The following is a 24,090-nucleotide window of genomic DNA, read 5'->3' as shown; positions in this document are numbered from 1 at the left end:
AACATGTACTTCATACACAGAAGGTTGCTTGGCACTCTAACTGGTTTATAAAATACATAAATTTACAAACAAATATATACCCGCTAATTTTCATTGTTTTATTTCTGCTTTCTTCAGTTTTGGACATCTTCAATTCAAATTAACCCTCTTTGCGGTAAGACAATTGGAGTCAAATAAATTCTGCTCGGGGCAGTATTTAAATTCAACATGGTATGCCATGCTATCATACATAACCTGGAAAGAATTAATTTCTCATGAAATTTAGACAGTAGCTATACTAAAAGAGCTCTTGCGCGTTTTCATCGCTTAGCCTGAAAAGGATTGGGAGAATTAAAGACGGTTAGAACTTTGATTGCGCCGTTTTGGGTCTGCATAACTTTCTGGAATCCTTCAAACCCCCCGAGGCTATGTTGACACGTTAATGGGCCTCTGATGTTTTAATGAAAGATTTCTTTAAAAATATGCGGAAAACTGAAACGGCACCACCATGCTTCCATGCTCTTATCTGTACACACCTATCGACTAATGCGAGTGTGCGTTACACATCATAACTATTTTACACTTGATTAAAATTTCAAGTAAAATCAGTGACCTAACGTTGGCTAAAGAGAATATGATGCTAATCAGCAAGAGTTACGGTTAAAATATTGGTTTTCCTACTTGACCCAAGGATCTTAAACAATTCTTATTTCAAGGATTTCGAGGCGTGAATACACCGGCGGGAATAAATAGGAATTGAATAAAAAACTAATTGCAGGTTCTGCCCCCTCAATTTTTCAAATTAAAAAAAAAGGGGGCACGTATATTGAATAGGATAATCCGACTTTCTTCGCTTTTATTAGTTTTCATTTTCTTTTTTCAATTCTTACTGTATTATATGTCGTACACGTTTGTTGTTTTTTTTTTAATTTTTTTAGGCAGTTTTGTTTTGGTTTTTCCTGTTTTACTTCATAGTCTCGCCACTGCTTTTCTGTGACTCTGTTGTATTTTATTTCAATAGTTTCCGAATCTGTATAACGTAATCTTAGGTCGTAGTTCCATAACGTTTTTCTTAAGTGTAAATAAAAACCGTACAATGACCATTTGGAACTCAGCTTATTTTCTGAGCCCTAAATAGCAAGACAACTTTGTCGGTGTTTTACGAGAACTACACAGTACAATGTATAGAATTCAATAAATATGATTAAACTGCTACACACTAAGTAAAATTTACGCTTCACTGTACATAGAGTTTCCTTTCTTTTCCTCCACACCTCACTCAAAATTGCGAAATACTACTATTTCCAAAATATTCTGTCCACAACCCGCTTACAGTTCAATATGCAATCACACCTCATCCAGTATCAATAACATCCGAGAACACTGGAGACCAGGTTGCACGATTATGCCCGACGTATAATCGATCTACGATCGCAAATTCGTAACTAGTGTTTTTCCAAGTATAGATGCGTGTAGACAGCATAAAAATGACACCATGCTCCTGTGGCACAGAAACAATGCCAGATAGCATGCGCAAAGGGTATTCGTCCATCACATTTAAAAAACACTACGCCACTGACGTAAAAGGCTCCTCCCAGTGCTACCTCGGCTAGACCAGCGGAGTCCGTCTGTGTAAAGGGAAAAACAGTTATTCGAAAAAAAGGCCTACATACAAAGAGCAGTCTCAGATGGAATTTCACAATTCCGAACCAAATTAATAACAGTGGCTGGAGCACTTTTGATTGAGCGTGTTAAAACCAGGATAATCATAACGACCAAACATGACATAAAACGCAAATAGCATGCAGGAAGAGCCGATGTGAGCCCAGATAAAATGCCTGCTGAGGGCCTTAAGCGCGGAAATTCGCACGTGACTAAGTCGCAGTAGGTTTTATTTTTGCAACAATTGGCTGACGGGATGGCACAAATGTACTAGACCAATCAAAGAGTGAGGTATGGTAAACCAGTTGAATGCAATTTCGGATTACTATAATCAGTTGGTTTGAAATTCCTCTGTGCACAACAAGCTTAAATCAAAAGCGCGAGAAAAACTGTGGCGACATTGCGATTGGCTAAATGAGGCAGGCAGAGGGATTCTACCAGCATTTACACGCGTGTCCTAGCGAATGGAGTTATCATCTATACGGCCATCTCTATGACTAGTGGGCATGATCGAGAAGGAAAAAATGACAAATATATTCAAACGCGCGCAAATATTGTGTTTCCTACTTCCTCAACAATTAGCTATACTCATCAAATTTCGATTACGTCACCAACATAGATTGACCGCTAGTGAGTTGGGGAAATTCGCAAGAACGAGACGTTAAGAAAATTTTGGGTCGCTAAGCGTAGGTCGGTAGTTTAAGACACACTAACAGAAAGCACAAATCTGCATCCTGATGAGAGATTAGAGCTGGAAAGGGATGGCTCAAAAGAAACGAATATACTTACTGAGGCAAAAGCTAGGGGAAGAGATGGACATATTCCAACGATCAGATACAGAACAGTTTCTACTGTTTTATATCTAAAAGCAAAACAAAATCAAACAAAATCAAACAAAATCAAACAAAAAACAGAAAAAAATAACTATACATTAAAAACAAAAAGAGCTCATGAACTGATTACAACAGCCAGTGCAATATTGCAGAAACTTTTCAAACAGAGTGCAAAGAGCTTCCTTCCTTTAAATCATTTCAAAATAAATTACAAATTCAGAAAACACAGAAAATATTGATAGCAGTTGAGCCAAGTTTATCACTGAGATCGGACAGTTACCTTTCATGGAACATGTAAGTATAAACAGTGCCAGTCGCAGCAAGACACCATAAAAGCCAGGATATTAGATCTCCATACTGGCCAACATCTTTTAACACTAGCCTGGAAAACAAAACAGAAGTTACTCATTTATATGGGGTAGAATCATCTTTATGATTCCCTTTCACCCCAAGCCCACCCTTGGAACATAAATGTTGTCCCTAAAAAGATCTGTGCAAATCATAAAAGAGGAGTTTTGGTAAACCCTCTCTCCACCCTTGAGAATAAATCCTTATTTCCTTCCACAAAATAAATTATTGAAACCCACCTCCCTTAAAAATTTCAGTGCCTCCCAATGGCCCATGCCCACCCTTGGAACATAAATGTTGTCCCTAAAAAGATCTGTGCAAATCATAAAAGAGGAGTTTTGGTAAACCCTCTCTCCACCCTTGAGAATAAATCCTTATTTCCTTCCACAAAATAAATTATTGAAACCCACCTCCCTTAAAAATTTCAGTGCCTCCCAATGGGTGGTTAGGGAAGTTTTTTTTTAATCATACACAAGAAAAAATTTAAAGGTGTATTGGTGTAGTAAGATTTGATGAAAATGAGTATTGAGATTTTCTCCAGGCAAACAAAATTGTTATCCACTCACCATGGCATGTATGAAGCTGCAATGAAGAAATAAATAATGCCACGATCACTCAAATGCAGAAAGAATCTCAAGGAGCTGAAAAAGAAAAAGATTATTGTATTATGTGAATTGTATGATTATATTACAATATCAATATTTACCAATAATTGATGGAGTAAATAAATAATGTCCTGAGAGACATTTGATGAGACATTAACTTCTCCCTCTGTTTTACAAGGGCATACAAGAAAATTTGAGAGGTAAATCTAGTTGTCCATCAAAAGACACTTACAGCCTTTTTTTTCATGGACACCGGTACCTTTGATTGAAAGTATGTTTACAAATTTTTGTTATCTTTATGATCAGAAGAGATTTATGATCAGGAAGAGAATATATGAGTGATTTGAACTAAAACTGATTAGGCTTATGCTTTAACCCTTTAACTTCCACGAGTGACCAAGACAGAATTTCTCCTTACAATATCAATAAAATATCAATCAGATATATAAGTAATGAGAATAAAGAAAAATATCAATTTGGGGATAATTGGTTGATCCAATATTAAATTCTCTGAACTAACATTATAAAAATTGTATGGTTAACAGTAAAGAGAATTACAAATTTGATGGTTAATTTTTTTGTAACTGTATGGCATGCATAAAGAAAATTATCACATTTAAATGGAAGAGAACTGAATGATTTTTCTCTACTATTTCTTTGTGAACCTATGGTTAAAATGAAAAGGTTGATCTGCCAAATGTACAGTCAAGATCGATTTTCATAAATCATTTTGTGTCCAATTTATGTTATATTGTTACATGATGTAGGTAACTCATCTTACCTGGCCTTTCCAGACAGGCTGACAACATGAAATAGAGTTGATATCAAGAAGACAAGGATAAAAGCAGTTCCATACACTTCAGCAATAAAACGATGGCTTGCTGATAGCAGTCTAGAATTTTGGTGAAGACGCAATGCTGCATAAACAGCTGGCATTACAAACAGCTGAAACAAAAAACAGAAAGGCTAAAAATTTCCTGTTCCAACATGTTGTAAACTACTACTCAAAAGGGAATATTTAATTTATTTAGTGCTTACTCCATGGGTAATGATATTTGCTGTTTGTTCAATCACAGTGGGTTTATATGCCTCATTTTTACCAGCAGGTGGATTCATAAGTCTGAGGAACAAGATTTAAACATATTGTTATATAAATTTCCATGAAGTGCTGTCTACAATGTAGATTTTATTTTCTCCTCTATAAGCATTTTTTACTGAAGACTGCCAATACTGGGTAATATACCATTCACCCCTTAACTCCCAGAAGTTATTAGCATGTAATTTCTTCCTATAATATCCATACATTATCCAGCAAATAGGTCATGGGAATACTTAAACTTTGGAAGTCAAAGGGTTAAGTCAGTTATATTTTGAATTTGAACTGAGTAAGGATGACCCTGACCCCATTTCCCAGCAACTAGCAAGGGCATCCCTCCTCCTCCACCAACATGACAAAACTTTATTTTTGCATGATATTATTTTGCACCCTTGTTCAAGTTTTAAGCCTGCTGTAAGGGATTTTTGAGAGTGACATGAGAAGCCGACTCATCTCTTAGGTCAGGCTATTGATCAGGCTCATTATTCACGTCTATCTGTCTTCACAGCATGCTTGGTATATGGTATATGAGATGGATGATATGCCCTTAGAAATAAAAGGTCGATGATGCTCTGTCATTTCAAAATTAGATCAAAACAGAGATTCCTTGTTTTCCAAAAGGGTTTCTGAGCGCCCTGCTAATCTCCCCTCCCCATCTGACCTTGGCTAAATAGAAAACTGACTCATGAGTTTTAACTTGACTGATGAGGCCAGAAATGTTTCCAGCAATGTTGATCAAGTACAGTATTATTTCCTAAAAAGGCAATTCAAAATTAAGATAAATTGTTTCTTCATACACAAATAATGGGCTTACCGTGATTACTTACTGACGGAAGAAAACCTTTTTTTAAAAGGAAATCTTTAGAATATGCTAGTATGAACTATGCGGATATGTAAAGCCCATAAAGTTAATTATTAAAATCATCTTACCTTGAACAGCTAAAGCAACCCATGTTTCAAATCAACTGTCTTTAAACAGAAGAAATATTCCGTCCAAGTGCAACTGTCGATCGTAAAACCTGATTGAAAAAGACTTCAACTTTGCTGTTCAGTTGGAAACGTGTGTGCCGGAATAGAGCCTTTAAGAGTCATTCCACACTCATAATTTCACCGCTATATATGTGCGTCGCATCCGGGCATAATTTCTTTAAAAATATTTTGCATTGGCAAGAAATTTTCTTAAGATTTCAAAGGTCCAAAGATTTCTTACAGAGCAGGAACAATAGCGACACAAGGCTCGAATGTGATCGACAATGTCATCTGTTTAGTTAGATAACGACCGAGTCATTCATTCACCCGGCACTATCGCGACAAAAATTTCCATCCCTACCCTAGTAAAAAAACACCCTAAGCCTCCTTTGCGGTCGCGCGATACATCACAACAGCCGAAGTGCCAGGACTAAGTTTGGTTGGTTTGTTTTAAAAATTTTAACACAAATATTAATCACAAGAGATGTTATAGACGCAAGAGGTGTATTGGAATGACGGCCATAGACCTCAAAGAACAGGGAAATCGTCTTTTTAGCGGCAGGCATTACGATGATGCAGCGCAATGTTACACAAAGGCTATTGTAGGTTGAAATCACGTTCATTCACATTCAGTTAAATCGCCTTACATCTAAGAATTTGTGGTTTGTTTTCCTCGAAGTTTTGACTTAGATTTATCTATTACATTTGAAAGTTGGCGTTGGCCATCCGGAGAATAGTGATGGCAGTTTATAAAATCAGTTGTCTCGCTTTTACTTGCCAGTTTCATGATCACACGAATTTTATAATTTTGAACTGGATCGTGCCCATGGAAAGCTCGAGTTTGATACCTGGAAAAAAAGAAAAAAAACTAGTGATTTTCATTTGCGGATTTTTTTTTTCGCCATTGACATAATAGCATAGTTAATTTGTCTGTTATTTTCTGATTTTGGAGAGTTAAGGATTAGGACGATGCGAGGATTTTTTAAATCTGAAGAAAATATAATTTAATTTTCTGTAACCTCCCAAAATTTCGGTGTGTACGATACGTTGTGGCTTTCCGTTCCCCTGCTAAAAGCTTTTCAAATGTAACACTTGTTCATGTGGTGTGCCTTCTGATAGAAAAGTTCTGAAAAGGTTTGTTTAAGACTGAGTCACTCATCTAAAAACTAGGGCACAATATTTTACGCAGAAATGTAATCAGTTTCATTTTCAGATACATTACACAGTTGAAAAATAGTTTTCTTAAATCAGAAGCCGATAAACTCTCTACATTATGAAATAAGACTTAATCATTGTTTCATTTTTCTTCGATGAATACAGTAAATGTCCAAATATGTGATTAAACAGTAATTCTTTTTTTTAATGAAATTTTTGAATACTTCTTTTTCTTCTTGATCTATTAGCTCCATCAGGAAATTTCCACAAATTCACCATTATTTCAATTTCTCTATTTTAGATCAAGAATCCAACAGTTCCAACATACTTCACAAATCGGGCTTTGTGTCATCTCAAACTTAAGAAGTGGTCTCAGGTCATAAGTGACTGTCGTCGTGCCATAGAACTTGATGTGAACCTGGTCAAGGCACATTTCTTCCTTGGGCAGGCACTCCTTGAACAGGAGAATTATGATGAAGCACTTGCAAGTTTAAAAAGAGGTGGAAAAAAAGGATTATCTTAACCCTTAAAGAATGATAAGCATCTAATTTCTTCCCATAGTATCACCCCTGAATCAAACATTGTTTTGATGAGAATAAAGGAAATGATCACAAATTCAAGAAGCCCTTGATTTTTAGACACATTTTCCTTGTAAGGACCATATGAAATGTGTAGAGAACAGTATTGAGAACTTGCATGTTGATGTAAGGGTGTGAAGGGTTAAATTTTGATTTTGAGTTTTTTCAATTGGGCTGTTAGACATTCAAACTTGGCATAGAGTGTAATTTGGAATACGGTAAGAACTTCAAAGCTTGTGGTAAATCCCTTTCATTCACTTTAAAATTTACAGCTAACAGTAGCATGGAAATATTATGTGGGTTCCCCTCTGCTATGATCACCTGCAGATAGCAATCTGGTTGTAAATGAGAAACAGACTTTAACACTCTGCATTAGTTGCCTTTTTAGGGTGCCATGAAAGCCCCAATCTCTGCTCCAATCATAGAACAGCTCCTTTAGTCCTTAGGGACTTTCTGTATGTCCATTTAATGTCAGTGAGCCTAACTATTGTACAGGGTAGATATAAATCAACTATGAAGTTCTCTCAAGCAAAAAGGTGTTCACTATCATTGTTTTTTCTGTAACCAGCCTATGATTTAGCTAAAGAACAGAAACTTAACTTTGGAGATGATATAGCAAGTACAGTCCGTCTGGCTAAAAAGAAGGTATGAAGAATTAGCTACACTCATTGCGTATGAAATGATTATCTGATAATGTAAGCTACCTGTATGTAAATGGAAAATATAAACTTTTGGCTTGAAAGAAAATTTGGAAAAAATCAAAATGAGTGACTGATGACAGATGACAAGACATTAGGCATTGTTAGATGTACTTGAACCTCTGGTTACTTCCACCAAGAACAACACAATTTAAGTGTGCTAGTTGTCAGATCTAATTTTGTCTCATTTTCAATATTGTTATTCCAGAGATTTAGTGTTGCAGAAGAAAGACGAATTAGCCAGGAAATAGAGCTGCAGTCATATTTGAATAATCTAATCCTTGATGATAAGAAGAGGTAAACTTTTTTTTGTTGACTCTGACATTACCCTTTTAACTTTGTCAGTCACCTGTATCAGCTTTTGAGCTGCCAGTGGGTAACTTTTTGACCACTAAGAGTGACCAGCATCTAATTTCTCCTTACAATATCAGCCCTGAATCACACAGTAAGGTCATGAGAATAAAGGAAATGATCACCAACTAAAGAAGCTCTTGATTGTTCAACAATTCTCTTTGTCTGCTCCTTAAGAAATGTATGGAAAACAGTATATAGAATTATGTTAGGATATTAAGGGTTTAACCCTTTAACTCCCAAGATCTGATTGTTAATTCTCCTCTCTAGCTGCTACACATTTCCTTGTATATTAGTTACAAGAATTAGGTGTTAGATCAAGATGACAACTTCTACCTGATAAGTCTGAGTATTCTCATTACCTGTGTGCTGGATAATGTATAGATATTATTGGGAGAAGTTGCATATTGATCACTGCTGAGAGTTAAAGGGTTAACATTATCAATTAACCTTTTTCAGACAAATTAAAGCTGCAGGAAAAGATCCTGATAAAGAAGAACTTGATAAAATTGAATTGGAATGTGTGAGTAAAGTTTGTTTTTTTTTTCTTGCATTGACAAATGCAACATGCTCACCTTTTCATCAATACACCCCAAAGTCAGTAGGTTGTTGCTTAATTGTTGTTGCATCTTTTTTCCAGGATAAAAGACTATCAGAAGTAAATAGCCTTTTTAAAGAAGTTGATGTCAGACGAAAGGTGAGAGCTCATCTTCTTACCTCAGTTTGCTGAATGTATTATGTCTATCTTAAGAAACAGTGTGAGTCACTGGTAGTAATTATAACTCCAATGGTGAGGATGAAGTTTAAAGTCTTAGATTTTCCCATTGGAGGTAGTCGGTGCAGGTATCAGAATGTAAAGTTTAACATCCTATTCACTTACTGTACCAGTAAAGCTTGATGAAACAGTTATATTTTTATAATAAAATCAGTGCTTCATATCAGTGAATTAACAGGTCTAAGTTCAAGACCAGATCTGGTCATTTTGATGTGTTCTTGGGTGGGACACCTTGCTCTTGCAATGCCTCTCTCCAACCATAAATGGGTGCTAGGGTGCTGTCATTAAAGCCTTACACATTTTTTTTAGGGGAGGGGAGGGAGTGGAAGGGTAACCTTGTGATGGACTAGCATCCCACCTAGGGAGACTAGCAATTCTCTCGGTCACTTCTTGCTACAAAATCAGGTTAGGCTCTTAGAGGATGGGCAGTTTAAGTTCTTGTGAGGATATGGTTATTACAGTTATCAGAATTTGAATTGTGAGTTGAGAGACAGTAAATCAAGATTTGCCATGACTTGTTCAAATACAGTTTTCTGAGGTTAAACAATGATTGTGTTTTATTGGTTTTATGCTCTGTTGCCTGTTTACTGTCACTTTAATTTGTTCTTTGAAAGCCAGAAACCCAACTTCTTGCTCTGAAATGTTCTTCCTGGTTTCTTACAGAAAAGAGAGGTGCCAGACTTCTTGTGTGGACAAATTAGTTTTGAACTCATGAAGGATCCAGTCATTACACCAAGTGGAATCACGTATCTTTTTTATATAATTAATTAATTTGCCAATTGGAAAAATCACTGGAATTGTTTCCAGTGAAAACCTTCTGGGAAGACTTTGACTGAAATTCAGATGTGAAGGTTTTGCTTCTGTGCAAGGTGAAAACCCTGCCCTTGTTACCTTTGAAGTTTTGGCGTAACATTTAAGATTAGAACCCAGTTTATCATGGAGACTTGGATAAAGTATATTCCAGAAACCTTATGATTTATCTCTGAATTAATATGTAGCGAAAAAAATTACTTCTTAGAGCAGATTAAGATTCCTAGCAGAGAGAGAGAGAGAGAGAGTGTGAGGGAGGAGAGAGAGTGTGATGAAGGGAAGGCTATAAACCGCACCCAGTCCAGTAGCACATCCTTATGCAAGCTGTAACATGGCGTTTCTCTGCTGCGCCCAGATGCCAGCTAATTACTTTTGGACAATGTTGGAAACTTTTAACTCTCGTAGATATGATCGTAAACACATTGAAGAACATTTGCAGGTATGTCAGTCTAAACTTCTCTTTAGAAAAAAAAAAACAGGTTTGCTTGGTTATCATTTCCTTTTTAAATTGTGTTAGTCAATCTGCGAAAAAAACGCGGTGACATGAAATTATTGTGAAGTTATTCCTGGTATTCCGGAACTTCTTTATCCAGCGGGGTTTATCTCGATATTTTCAAGAAACGTGACATATTCTTCTGGCGTGAGAATTTCGGGGAACTCTAGGTGCTGGTGCTATTATTTGATTGGACACGTATATCGAAAGATTTAACGAGCTCTCCAACGAAGATTTGGGAAAATCGAGACTGGGGTTTCGACTTCGAATATAGTCATTTTTTTCATAAGAATTAGTGCGCGTCAGTGTTCACCTGCGTGCATTGTTATCATCTTCAGTTCAGATGTATATTTGTGGTCATTTTTCCTTTTTTTCTTTCTTAGCGTGTTGGCCATTTTGATCCCGTGACAAGAACGGATTTGAAACAAGAACAATTGACTCCAAACCTCGTTATGAAAGAGGTCATAGATGCGTTTATCACAGAAAACGAATGGGTAGTGGAAGAATTCTAATGCAGAATTCATTGATCAATGTAAATAATCAAGAAATATCTTCAACGTACAGTTATTTTGATAATAAATGCGTTTAGCGGCAAAAGCTGAGGAGGGCGCTTATAGTAAATCTTAGTACTATTTATAAAGTCATTAGTTGCCTTTGTAACTTTTTCCTTTTATCATAGAATGAATAAATCAGGCGAAGCTTTGTCAGTTTTGTTCATACTCTTTTATTTCATTAGCCTTCCAGAAAGCCCTCTTAGATATGCGCTGCAGGACGTGCGTTCTCCGCCTGCGGGAAGGTTTGAGACTGAGTTTGTACACTGAATTTATTCCTTTTGGTTCCCAGCTCCTCTAAGTTTTTAACTCCTATTTGAGTTTTTATATAGTTTATTTAAGGATTGTTCTTCTCAAAGACCAAACAAAAAGAAAGGTGAAAGCGCTTGAACATAGCACAGTATGAAGGGTTACTGATAAGGAATTTACATTTTACCTGATGTGCACGATCCTGTGTTTAGTACAAAATTGTCTTACTTCGATTTAGTAATCGTTTTTGTAGCATATACTGATTCATATCAAACCATTTGGGAAAAAATGCAACCATATGTTTCTCTGATTGTAAAGATTTCTTTTTGATCATAAAACACACCACACACAAGCTTACAAACAGGTCTGGGAAAGCGTGTTATGAAGAGACTTTCGACGCCGTTACTTTGTTCTCTCTCCCATGCCCCCCCCCCCCTCCCTCCCCCGAAAGGTTACTTTCTCTCCAATTCGCTCCAAGGAAATCTGGAAATGATTCTGATAGTTTTAATTAATTCTGGTTTTAAGTATGGTTGCGCTGTACTCCTTACATTTGATCTTAACTCTCACTCAAACTGCTATACGTTTCCTTACAAATTAGTTCAGAGAACTTGTTGTTTTATCAAGATAACGCCCCATAGCTTAAAAGCTTGTTCATTCTTGTCAAACTTTTTTTAATACAAGAGCAGTTTTCAATTTAGTCTTAAAAGTGATCCTGGATTACTTTGGATTTGTTTTATCTCGCTCTGTGATTGGTCAAGAAAACTCTCACCACCCACCCATCCAATCAAATGTAAAACTAAAACAAATCCCAACTTGGTCTGTCGTGTTTTCCCGCCCTTCAGGCAGGTTGCTTGTTTTTTTACCTCAAATTCTCATTGAAAAATGAGGATGTTAACCGTTTCTCTTATTGGTAGTCATTATTATTTGGTATTTCGATACTCATTGAAAACTGCTCTATGATCAGAAGAACTTACGCGTGAATCCCTCCTAGGGTTCAAGGTTGGGGATGGAAGCTTTAGTCACTCTTGTCCTGTCCCCTTAGCACACTGTGCATGCCTATACAATACAACTGAATGCTCATGAGAAGCAAGCGCTCGTTTGATAAGTAGTATTTTCAAACTCTCTCCCAAATTACCAGTTCTTTTTATAGCGCCTCATTCCTGATATGGCCTTATCCGTTTTATTATCATTATCATTTTTTCGTTAATGTTTTCACTCTGAGATTTCATTGGCTGATAAGTTCATTTGAGTTTAGCTTCAAGACTCTCCATTTCACACATCTGTCTCTCGGTCAGGATTTGGTGGAGGCGCAGTTACTGAAAGAGAATATCGATATGTGATAGATGCATCATGTTTTTTCCTCGGCTCGAGGCATAGACGCTGACATTTAAAGTTCAAAATGTTTTTGAACTGTTGCCGAAACTCCTCGCTCACAAGGGAGTAAATAATCGGATTTGCAGCACTGTTTGTCAGCATCAGAGTAATAAATATGTTGTACACGACCCAAATGTATTTCATGTGACCCACGTCAACGAAAACTCTGACAACTTGAAAAAGATGAAAGGGAAACATAGTTATAGCAAAGACAATCACCACCGGCACGAGGATTTTAAGAGCTTTGGTGTTTGCAGTTTCGAATTTCTTCTTCCTTTCTCTCTTGTAAGAGCCAACCATATTGTGCATTTTTTGGTGGAGTATTTTGCTGTCGCGAATTTTGCACGCGATCTGCCGGTATGCCCAGAGAATCAAGAACAGCGGTATAACGTACCAAAAAATCGTTAAAGAAAACACGTAAGCGGCAAAAGTGGTGTGACTTGGCCACTTTGGAGTACAGTCAACTGTACCATTGTTCTCTATGTATTCCATCACCAAGTAAACTGGAAACACGGAACTCATGAAGCTTGCAATCCAAATCGCCAGGATCACCCATTTAGCAATCGTCCTCGACCTGTACGCTGTCATTCCACGAACGATTGCTGTGTGGCGGTCCATTGCTATGGCAACGATGGAGCCAATGGAAGCACTGTAGAAGATATCCGTAAACGGGTACACAAACTTGCATACAAACCTTCCGAGCGGCCAGTTTTCAGGATCCGCGGCTTTCACAAGAGTAAGCGGATAACAAATTGCCAGTACACTGATATCTGCGATAGCCAAGTTGAGGATGTACTTGTGTACAGCGGTTTTACCACCGTGGTTTGCTCCTGTGATGATGACAACCAAAATATTACCCACAACTCCAATCGAGCAGATGATAGCACTTAAGGTAAGGCGAAGAGTCACGGCGTATCTTGGTTCCAGTTCAGGACGCGGGCCGACCGATTGACTTGCGTTAGGGTAGCTGGAGTTACCAGGATAAATCATCCTTACAAGAACAAATTGTCGAAATGTGAAATGTTTACTGGAGGCCAACAAACAAGTACTTGCTCACTTCAGTCTGGAAAAAAGAGACAACTACAGATAAATATGTCAATTATTTTCAACCAAGTGGTTCTAGATAGCACTTAAGTTCGGCGGAAGAAACTTTTGGATCCAAAAATCTGCAATCAGACACAAAATGATAAAACAACTTAATTAGTAACTTTTGGAAAAAACGGCGCTTCAAAATATTTAGAAATTAAAGAGCAAACTGCAATTGCAACGATTGAGGAGTAATATTTGGAAAGATATCAATGAAATAAAAGATAAAAATAGAAAAAATTTAATTTGATACAAAGCAATCTGCTCTATGGAAATGAAAAAACCCTGGTTGAAATTCTAACTTCAATATTATGAACAAAGCTTTTAAAAGCCGCCAACAACATTGAAAGACAACTATTCAGTTGACTTCTTTCAGCGTATGTTGTTAGAATAGATCAGAATAAGATAATTATAACTTCATGTCAAACCTCAAACCTTCTATAAAAGTTAAAAAACAAGCTGAGGTTGTACACATTTTGAATTTGGTGGTTTCTCCCCATGTAAAAAATCGCGCTCTAGCTCAGTGAATTTCATTCGTAAGTTGTCAACGCCTTGGCAGAAGATGGAGTCTCCGAGATAGCGATAGCTTCATTCAACAGTAACTTGAGATTATGAACATTTTAAGAGACTCTAGCGTTTTAAACATTTGTATCGCTACCCTTCTGCCCAAATCCTTACAAGGAAAATTTTTATGTAATAGTAATTATGAGTTCTAACAAATGAGCAAATAACGAAGGATTAGTGCTGATATTTAGACAGAGGTGAGAAGGAACCGAAAGTCGATGACAACGGCTGCATTTCAGTCGAAAATAGCCGCGCAAATCGCACGAAGTGTTCCTGTAGTAACGTTCCTGTTATAAAGCATTGGAACATGTTTAACTCATTGTCACAAGATAAAATTCGACAACAGACCATTGCGCCTAGGGTTTCAAAGTCCATTTGTGCAAATAACAATCATTGGGCCAGTTCTGATAAATATTTCGTTACAGTCGATCATGTAAATGTTTTGCCAGTGAGAACCTGGATGAGACAGCTTACGTAGTGGACTGCGTGAGCAGAGAGGCAAAATTCACTGATTTCCAGATAATAAATAAATAAATCTGTTTTTACTGCTTTTATGAATTGGTTTTCAGTTCATTCAGGAAGCATGTATCGAGGTTAAGGACTACATCAATCGTTGTGGCAATCAAGGAGTGTTTTTAAATAACTGAGATTCTATATGAGGTGCAGCAACTGCTTACCACCGTCTGAGAGAAGCAATAAGACCTAATTTTCTTACGGCACGGTCGATTAAGTATGAGTTGACCACAGCGAACACACGTTTTATTCTAAGAGTCTCAGAATACCTTTTTCCTGGGTTAAATCCAGGTTAAAAAGATGAAATCAACAAATATGAGGTCCAGATCTCCCACATTTCCAAACTAAATCTATTCATGTTTGCATACATGACCGTGAAAATTTTCCGAAACAACCTGTTAATAATGATCTGCGTTTAATCTATTCCGATTGTTGCATTTGATAATTGCCTGGAAATAAAAAGTAACGAGACATCAAAACACAGCTCTCTAGGAGCCCTACCTCGCTTGGTAATCTTGTACGATTAATCCAAATCGTAACCGTCCTCAAACAATACAATTCAAATGTCCAAACGGTTAGTAAACGGACTTTACTGTTAAGTGAAGCACGAGTTCCGACTTAATTCCAAGTAGATAAGACTCTTGAATAGTCCTTGAATTTATCACCCAATTGAAAAGGTAACTCTCAGATCAAATTATATCAGCCTTGATGGTATTTTATACATCAATCAACACGAACGGAAACTGCAGTTCACATGACTTGTAAGTCCATTAGCCAAACAGACATTTGTCAGTGGGGTAGAAGGCACGAAACCTTTTTGCAACCATCTGGGCTAAGTTGTTGTTTATTGAGGCAAAGACGACAATAATTTCAGGGGAGAAATACTTCCTGGAAAAGAAATGACTTTAACAACTTAAAAAATAGCAGGGATAGAGAAACATTTCATCCGTGAAACCACCAAACAAAAACTCAAGTTGAGTTGTTATCTTTGCAAACGGCCGATCAAATACCATCAACACCAGACAGAATAGTTTGTTGTAAAGGGATATTCCAAGTTTATTAAAAAATTCCATTATGGGTGTATTTAAACAAATACGATTTGTCCCATCCATCATATTAATATATTTGAGTTTACTTTAAAAATGAAAAGAAGGTCAACGATGCGATTGACGAGAGGAAATTAGCACCACAGTGATGCAATAGGATCATGCTTTTTTTTTGTTGGTGATAACAGTCCCTCTTACAGTGCTCGAGGGATGCTATCTATGTATTCAGAGTTCAGAGTAAAGCCAGGTTTAGGTAACAAGACTGCGTATAACGCCTATCGTCCCTTCACATGTATTCGTTCGCCAGTTTGGCAACGAAGACACAGGGATGCCACAAAAATTTAATTACTCCGTTTATTTAACTTTCAAATGGCACAGCGTTGTCATGGGACACACCTGTTTGTAAAACCAACAATGACTTTTCTAGGTTTCCCGACGGTCTGCTGCTAAAGTACACGAACTTACATGCAATCGGGAGCCGGCAATAGTCTCCGCTTACAACGGGTGTCAGTGTTCTTTGATTTGAACAAGTCTTATCGTTGTGATGGTAATCTCGTAATATTGACCTCCCATAGTTAACTCAACGGTGCCTATGTATAACTTCCTCAGTCTTACGACGCAGGTTTTAAACGAACAACCAAATCTCCCTGAGAGCGTTAAACACGTTGTTTTGTGAGGGATTTTGACACAAACTTACACTGCGACTTAGGTAAACACAAGAGGATATGATTTGCAATTAACCGCACCACTGTTATTTTTTCGAAAAAAGAATGTACAGTCGATGGGATGGAGAGCACATTTGAAAAATGCTTCTAGGCCTTGTGACCAAGTCTCACTTAGCCGATTCATGGCATGTTATGACTCAATTAAGAGGAAAATCTTGGCTCGCTACGAAGTTGAAAGTTTTAGAAGATAATTTCTGGCCCCGCTTAATCCAGTAAAACGGACAAATTGAAAGAATTTACAGTAAATAATTGGTCAAGCAAGTTTTCGGTGTAACACGTCATGTTAAACGTTTCTCCAATAAAAAAAATTATTCATTACTTAACAGATCGGCACAGATACACCATCAATGAATTAGGAAAATCATTTAAAACTGTTGTTTTGGAGATGATTAAAACTGGAAATGCTCGTAGATATCTGATACGAATTGGTGTTTCGTGATACAATTTGACGTGGTTTGTAATCTATGACTGCAAATTACTCTAAAAATTTGCATTTTGTCGTTGTATGACTTAATTATTGTAGCAAAACACTGACAAATTAATTGAGTCACCGAGTCGCGTTTCTAAAAATTGCAAAAATTTTATGATACTTTAAAAGGTCTTTGGTATTTTGTGCCCGGCTCAAGCTGGAAACCACAGCGAATAAACTTCACAACCTTGTGCACTTGACTGAAACTCAGAAATATTTTATCATTTAATTTTTACATTAAAAAATCTTATTTTCCTTGATGATATGAAAGATTTTTTGCCATTTGACTATTTAGCCTGAGGGAAAAATAATAAAGCCTGATTTAAATAATCAGCAAATTTTATCGAGAAATTTCCATGATCCCCGAACACTTTTCCGAGTTGCATTGACAATATTTCGTAATTTTCATTAGTCAGAAATCGCCGTGTCAAACTACTCATTTGAGCCTTTGTTTGAGGAACTTAAAATCGTCATCATGGACGTTTTGGATTTGTTATTAAAACAACAGCAAAAAAAAGAAAAATGCGACTATTCTCGTGACATGATTTTTGAAGGCATCTACCGCGACGACATTTCATCATTTAAAACGCCACCCTACCTCAAGTTTTTGAACGTTTTCCGCCGCAGCAGTTTTCCTGTAAAAGTTTCTCTTCCTTTCCTTTTTTGTTGGTAGAATTATTATCAGTCATTGAAAATGATTTATATACAATTTAGCGTGTTTACCAAAAGTCTGAAAACACGTTTGAAATTGTGCAAGGGTTGGCCTTCTTCCCAACACAATCCGATCTTTTCATTGTTACACTTTCCGAGTAGGATTTTTGCCAAGTGTCTCGTTCAACTACATGTGAAGGAAACGCATTTTCCTTTTCAATTTCACGATGGTGTTAATTACAAATGAGACTGGCGTAATCTAAATAACACCAAAATCTACATAACATAGATATTTTATGAACACCACAAAGAAAGGCTAAAGCTCTTTAGTGTTGCTACCAGGAATTACTTTGTTTATTCATTAAATGACGCTATAGAATTTTTCAGTATCCAAACACTTGCTTATCAGCGTCAAACTTATTTTAATGAGGCCGCTAGTAATGTTCTAAATTGTATAATTGATAAGATATTTTATCAACGGGAGATCTGTTAGCTCTACATATTTTACAGAAGAACCTTTTTTCGCTAGGACGTATTACTTAGAAAGCTTTTGGTTTGCGGTTTTCGGGATCTTTGTCTTTAACCAGAATTATACGCAGTCAATTTTTAAAATCGCTAAACTGAAACAATGGCGAAATCTTGAAACACTTCTATGCAAATGTTCACAGAGACTTTTCGCAAAGTTTGAAATTCTACTTAGAGCTAAGCACCTCACCTTTTACAGAGAACAGTTCAATCCGAGCCTTTTTGTCACAAGCTTCCGTTTTGCGTTAGAATTGAACTTTTCAGCTCCACGTACAGAGCGCTTTTTGCTTTTATATTTGACAATCATTTCGTCTGTTTCTGTTAAGGTCAAATATATGATGTAATTATACGACACGAACTGGAGTATTTGTCGGTAAATATGCCTATTTCATTTACCTATTGCTGATAAAATTGACATTTTGTCTTACTCCCTGCTTCCGTTTGCTTTGCCTGTGTAAATCCAGATTTTCCTCCTTCGTAAACGTCCCGAAACATATTTCATTGCGTGCAAAAACCCTCTGATAAATAATCTTTGGTGTCTGACAGATCAATATAGATAAATCTTAACTATCGTTATCAATCGCAAACTCTTGTAGACGGCACTTCAAAAAGGAAAATGGAGCTTTCTCATTTTAAAAGACATGTATGAAGCTGAACAGATGTCTTAATTTCTAGGAACTCTTTTGAATTTTATCACATTGTGCGATCCAGATTTTGAAGACTTAGTTTTTCGACAGATTAGCCACATATGGGACAACCGCAAATTCAGCTCAGCCATCTTCTTCTAGGCCACGAATCAGGAAAATCAAACTGAAATACCGGTATTTGACTTTTTGTAATTACTTTATGGTGTCTGTAAGACATTATTTCTTAGCGAATGGACCACCGGTTCTTAAGGCCTGGCTTTGGCATATATAGTGTTCCTGATCAAAAGCATTTGCAGCTATAAGGTCAAAAATTATGCATGGCTTTAGACTAGCTGTGAATTTCATTTGATGATACCTTCATAATTATTTAGGAAGAGAAAGTTACTTTCTGTTGCATTTATATACATCTTTTTTTTATTTAAAACCTGAGTTTATGACTGTGACAGCCAAATTTGATAAAATATTTCAAGGTGCATAAGAATCATTTCCTACCCTTTCTGTGTCCCTTCTTGTCTTTCTTTCTTCGCACGAAAAAAAGAAACAAACTGAGCAAAATAAACAACAACAAAATGTAAAGAGCTAAAACTTTGAATGGAAAATAAAAGGAATTCCTAGTCATCTGAACGCATGCGTATGTCCGAGACAAAGAACCAAGGAATCCCACATGTCACTGAATGGGGCCTCCCAGCTCTGGCCCCCCAAAACAAAATGAAAGAAAAAAAAAAAAGAAAAGTTTAGGAGAAAAATGCTCGTAAGATCTTAAAGAAGCATCTTAATAGAAAAGCAATATATGATCAATGATCTATGGTAAAAACACTGAAGTTTCTTTAAAAAGATTCCCTGAGGACGGGTGTGGAAAATATCGCCGAATGGTGCGCCCCGAAGAAACGGAAGTTAAAGCTTAATCAAACTCTGTGACTTTTCGTGGGCAAAAACTGGATGGGAATATCAGAATTGGGCTTCCCAATTCTTGTGTTCTCTGTAATTTTCTCTAATTCGGCAAGTGCGAAAACACAGGGGAGATAAACTCCTTTGTAAAACATTGTAAAATGTTCCGATCAATGAAAGCTTACAATATGAGGAATGGAAGAAACTAAAGTTCTAACGAAGTAGAAAGGGCCTTTAGCTATCGATTCAGAACAGATTATTAATTTACAACTTATCAAATACTTACAGTGTTCTGTTTCATAGTCAGCCCCGCAAACGAGAAAAATCTTGACATACAAATATCATTTGCTGATGTTGAGGTAAACGTACATCCCCTGCCTACGAAATTGCCGGACTTTCGTGTTATTTTTCCAATATGAATTATGCACAGGCTAATCTGAGATTAAAATTTCTACCCGTTGATGGGAATAGTCGCGCCATTTCTTGAGCTTTCTTTTGAGATTTTAGGATCTTTTGGCCTTAGTTTCGTAAAAGCGGTTTTTGAACAACAATACTATCGAATTTTGTGCTAATTACCTGCCAGCATCTACATATCAGTAGTTTTATCGGATTAATGGCCAGTAAATGTTTTTTTAAATTCTTTCCATGGATCTTATATCAGTACCTCATTATGAGAAAATTGGGTTTTAGAACCTCAAGGGGAAGATCTACTTTACTGTCTGATTTTTTATTTGAATGCAAAAAAACAAACAAACAAAACAAAACAAACAAGTTTTTTTCATCTTGTCTTTTTCAAAACATCTTCAATAATAACTACCTTTTCTGGGTTGACATTAGGATACAAAAGACTTGATTTACTGTTTAAATGTGAAAAGTGGAAAATCATACCGCGTTGAATAAAAGTTGAGGATGTCTAATTGCAATATTTTAAATAGAGTTTACCACTTAAAGATTTTTATGTGACTTAAACCCCGTTTTATTAATGCAGTCAGGAATATTTTAGGTACATCTGAGGTTACTTGCCTCAGTTAAATTTAAATCAAAATTTCTCTCTTATTTAATTAATTTTTTAGGTCAATGAAATGGTCTTCTGATGAAAACCGATTGTAACGCATGACTAGTTTCAGTACAAAGGTGAAATTATTTTTTCCACGGAAAATCGTCAGAACCTTGTCGCTTCCTTTGAAAAATTAAAGCAAAATTATATGATACGAACTGATGATCGAAATCACCGAGAAAGAAAATTGCAGATATTCAGTATCTAGAAAACCAAAGTGGAGGAAATGACAACTTTTAATTTGGGTAATTTGCTATAACAAAGCTAATACCGCAATGAAATTCGCACTCTCGCTAACGACAGCTTATATACATCCTAATGTTGGCTCAAAAATCATCGTAATTTTTTTTCGGCCGATTTGCCGTTTAGCCTTGAAAATGACTGCATCATTCCGATGAATTAGAAACTAAAGAATCACTTACATGTTTTTTTTTCGACACCGCCCGTGTTAGTTGGACACACCAGTACGATTGCATATCCATCATTTAACACACAACATCAAAAAATATTTCCTATTAACACATTAGAGGAAGACTTTTATGGTAGATTTTAAACAAACTTACATGACTTTTCCAAAGTATTTTGGAATGCGTTTCCGAGCGTTGTTCTTCAAATCTTATCCTTTTGGAGTACAGAACCCCTTAGAAATGATAATACCCTTGCGATTTGATTTCACCTTCCCTGGTATGATTAATGTTTTGACTGACAGAGCTGAGATGGCAATAAATTTTGTAGTGAATGTTTATTTTTCATTCAGCCAAGCTTATGAGAACTGTCAAATATGGCGGTTTATTGGGCTGGTGTCGTCTGCTTTTCGTCCTGGGAGTAAATTTTGTTTAATATTAGAATCATCGATGGTTTTTTTTTTTACTTTGACGCTCTAGATTTTATAAAACTGCGAAATTGTTTATTGAAGGAAGAGCAAATATTTTTTTAAGGAAGGTATTAGCTATGAGGCTCCTTTTGATTTTTCACCAATCAAAAAGTTCTTAGAAGTGATAAGAGATAAAATTTTTTACTTATTTTCCCATATGTGTCAGTACGAATTACAGATATGAAGTAACCACCAAAAAAACGCGCATATTATCACAATATCACCAGTACACGTCGCAAATGTGACATTTGTTCCCTTGCCCATGATTAATTTCTCTCTCCGATTGCAAAAGACTAGCATTAATGAGTAAATTCGAATTTGATGGAAGAGACGAGCTTGAAGAAACATCCAATATATTACGGCTTTCTTTCTTTCTTGGAAAAGAAATTTGCCATCTGCTGATTAATTCCTCCTAGCCTGTCATTCACTAAAGTGGTTGTTTGCGAGGAGAATGTCGAAAACTAGGGAAAAGACGTTATCATCGTCTATCAAACGCTGACTAATGAAAATTTGTTGTGCAATATGTTTGTAAATTTGTTCCCCGAAACGTGACCACATCGAAAGCGTCATTAAATTTTGCGCAGTCACGATTTGGATTTAGAGGTAGAAATTGCAACTGTTCTGGATGATTGAAAAATATTTTGTCTACTGTATTCTTCAGATAAAAAAAAAAGATGTAATTTACATGTATACATATATAGCCTTTTTCAAATACGTTGCAATTTCAAAATATATATGAAATATATACACCTTTTCTTTTTCCATCCAAAAGTGACAAGAAAAGAAAAGATATGTATATTTAAAAGATATTTTCAAATTACAATGCTTTTGAAAACGGGTTTATATACATATTTATAACGATTGACAATTTCACACGCTATTTTTAGGACCCTTATAATCAATTCGAAAAAATTTGGATTAATGCTGAAGATATAAATGATCCAGGCGCTATCAGGAGCCCGTAATGGGCTCCTGGCGCTATTTAACCTAACTCATCGGTAGAAACAGAATAAAAAGACATTCCAATTTGTAAAAAAACGTGATTACATAGTGAAAAAAATCTTCGCCTAACCTGAGGTTAGTTTAAGTTCACATTCAAAGTGTTGACTAATTTGCGGTTTTGGAAAAAAATTACTAATTGACTAGAGTGTGAGATGCGAAATGATAACTTTTCACAGCTAGCACATCCCTAATACTACCATCACCAACAGATCGATTTTCATGACTCATGCGGTTTAGAAAGTCACAGAAAATGGAGAAAGCCAAATTCTGTGTACATATTTGCTCTCTCATTAAACGATACCGTGATAAGCTCGTTAGCTAACACAAACAGAAAACATTTGATGGAGTAAATAGTAGTATGGATGAATGATTTGGAAAAATGATGAATGTAGAATCTTTTTTTTTTCGTATGGCCTTTCACTCATCCTGCTTTCAGCCAAAAGAGTGAAAATTAATTTGTATCACAATAAACCTGACCATTAGTTAACCTCAGCAGGTGTTATTGGCAATGTTACTTCTTTGACAAGGAAAATTTCAAACGAAAGTTAGAATTTTGGGGAAATATTATTACACATAAACTCTAAGTTGTTTTGTGAGGCATGAAACTGAAATAAACTAAACCGCTTAGAAAAATCACCAATTTACACTTTCTGACCATTTTGGCGAGTTAGACTCAAAAAACCCAGCGGAAATTGGGCCAAGAACAAAATCATTCGTGAATTCGGTGTGGTTGCACCAGTCACCTTTTCTCAGTCTTGAAAGATTTCAAATTTTTGATATGCCATCGTTTAATTAAAGCTCCCCCTTTTTTTGTTATGACCTTTATTTTCACCGAGCAAGCCCCACACGCTGATAATTTACATATGAAGATACATTCGACAAATTCAACCAGCTTTTGCTAGACTTACCTACGTACCACGCGAAAAAAAAAAATGACGCGCTCACCGCTGATCCAAAACATTTTCTTTTGCATGGAGAAAAAAACCGGTCCTTTCGCTTGCGCTTTTTAAAAGTCTTTCAGCTCAAATGTGATCTTACGGCTTTACCTACCATGGTTTTTTTCTGAATCACACACGGATTTCATACTTGCACGTACATCTAGTTAAAGAAACTTACCATTGGTAAATTATACACTGTATCTTCAATTCTAACCATTTCCATTTTGACAGGCAAAAGATTAATTCGAAACTGACTACACGTGACGCTTACCTCAATCTTAAATGCGAGGGATAAATTTGTGACAAAATCGTCTAAGCACAGATATAAAAGTATTAATAATTTCACTTTGACATAACTGAAATTAGCGGCTTTTAAAAAGTATATTTCTCCTTGCACGATACGACTTTTAAATTATAACATTATGTCATTTTAATTCGTATATTTTAATTTACCTTCGATTATGCATCCTGAGGAAATGAACTCTCCTGAAATCGATTATTTGAGTTGTGTTTATCGAGGAATCTCCTAGTCAAGAAATTCAAGCTAACTTTCCATTTAAACTTAAAAATTTGTCAGCT

General features: G+C 36.2%; 3 protein-coding genes across 8 annotated transcripts; 1 reads left to right on the top strand and 2 right to left on the bottom strand.

Moving 5' to 3' along the window:
- Positions 1–88: 88 nt before the first annotated feature.
- Positions 89–5,817, bottom strand: LOC131791030 (monocyte to macrophage differentiation factor 2-like). 2 transcript variants are annotated; one of them, XM_059108335.2, is made up of 7 exons: positions 5,454–5,817; positions 4,466–4,547; positions 4,209–4,372; positions 3,389–3,463; positions 2,755–2,856; positions 2,431–2,503; positions 90–1,607 (listed from the first exon to the last, which is right to left on the bottom strand). In XM_059108335.2, exons 1-7 carry the CDS (start codon positions 5,474–5,476, stop codon positions 1,425–1,427), a joined length of 702 nt encoding a protein of 233 aa, XP_058964318.1. In that variant the 5' UTR covers positions 5,477–5,817; the 3' UTR covers positions 90–1,424. The 2 variants fall into 2 exon arrangements, with proteins under 2 accessions (XP_066026630.1, XP_058964318.1); XM_066170533.1 differs by lacking the exon at positions 4,466–4,547 and having other exon boundaries at positions 89–1,607.
- Positions 5,818–5,903: 86 nt separating this feature from the next.
- On the top strand, positions 5,904–11,059 carry LOC131791029 (E3 ubiquitin-protein ligase CHIP). Its single transcript, XM_059108333.2, has 9 exons — positions 5,904–6,094; positions 6,949–7,147; positions 7,794–7,870; positions 8,132–8,220; positions 8,734–8,797; positions 8,915–8,971; positions 9,713–9,795; positions 10,265–10,298; positions 10,736–11,059. Exons 1-9 carry the CDS (start codon positions 6,005–6,007, stop codon positions 10,862–10,864), a joined length of 822 nt encoding a protein of 273 aa, XP_058964316.1. The 5' UTR covers positions 5,904–6,004; the 3' UTR covers positions 10,865–11,059.
- Positions 11,060–11,600: 541 nt separating this feature from the next.
- Positions 11,601–24,023, bottom strand: LOC131791042 (galanin receptor type 1). 5 transcript variants are annotated; one of them, XM_059108354.2, is made up of 2 exons: positions 23,965–24,023; positions 11,601–13,589 (listed from the first exon to the last, which is right to left on the bottom strand). In XM_059108354.2, the coding sequence occupies exon 2, from the start codon at positions 13,514–13,516 to the stop codon at positions 12,425–12,427; it is 1,092 nt and encodes a 363-aa protein (XP_058964337.1). In that variant the 5' UTR covers positions 13,517–13,589; positions 23,965–24,023; the 3' UTR covers positions 11,601–12,424. The 5 variants fall into 5 exon arrangements, with proteins under 5 accessions (XP_058964337.1, XP_066026629.1, XP_058964333.1 ...); XM_066170532.1 differs by lacking the exon at positions 23,965–24,023 and adding an exon at positions 23,783–23,878; XM_059108350.2 differs by lacking the exon at positions 23,965–24,023 and adding an exon at positions 21,261–21,373.
- Positions 24,024–24,090: the final 67 nt, after the last annotated feature.

Source organism: Pocillopora verrucosa, chromosome 8, assembly GCF_036669915.1.
Source record: "Pocillopora verrucosa isolate sample1 chromosome 8, ASM3666991v2, whole genome shotgun sequence".
Taxonomy (NCBI): Eukaryota; Metazoa; Cnidaria; class Anthozoa; order Scleractinia; family Pocilloporidae; genus Pocillopora; species Pocillopora verrucosa.
This window is presented reverse-complemented; position numbering and strand designations above follow the sequence as displayed.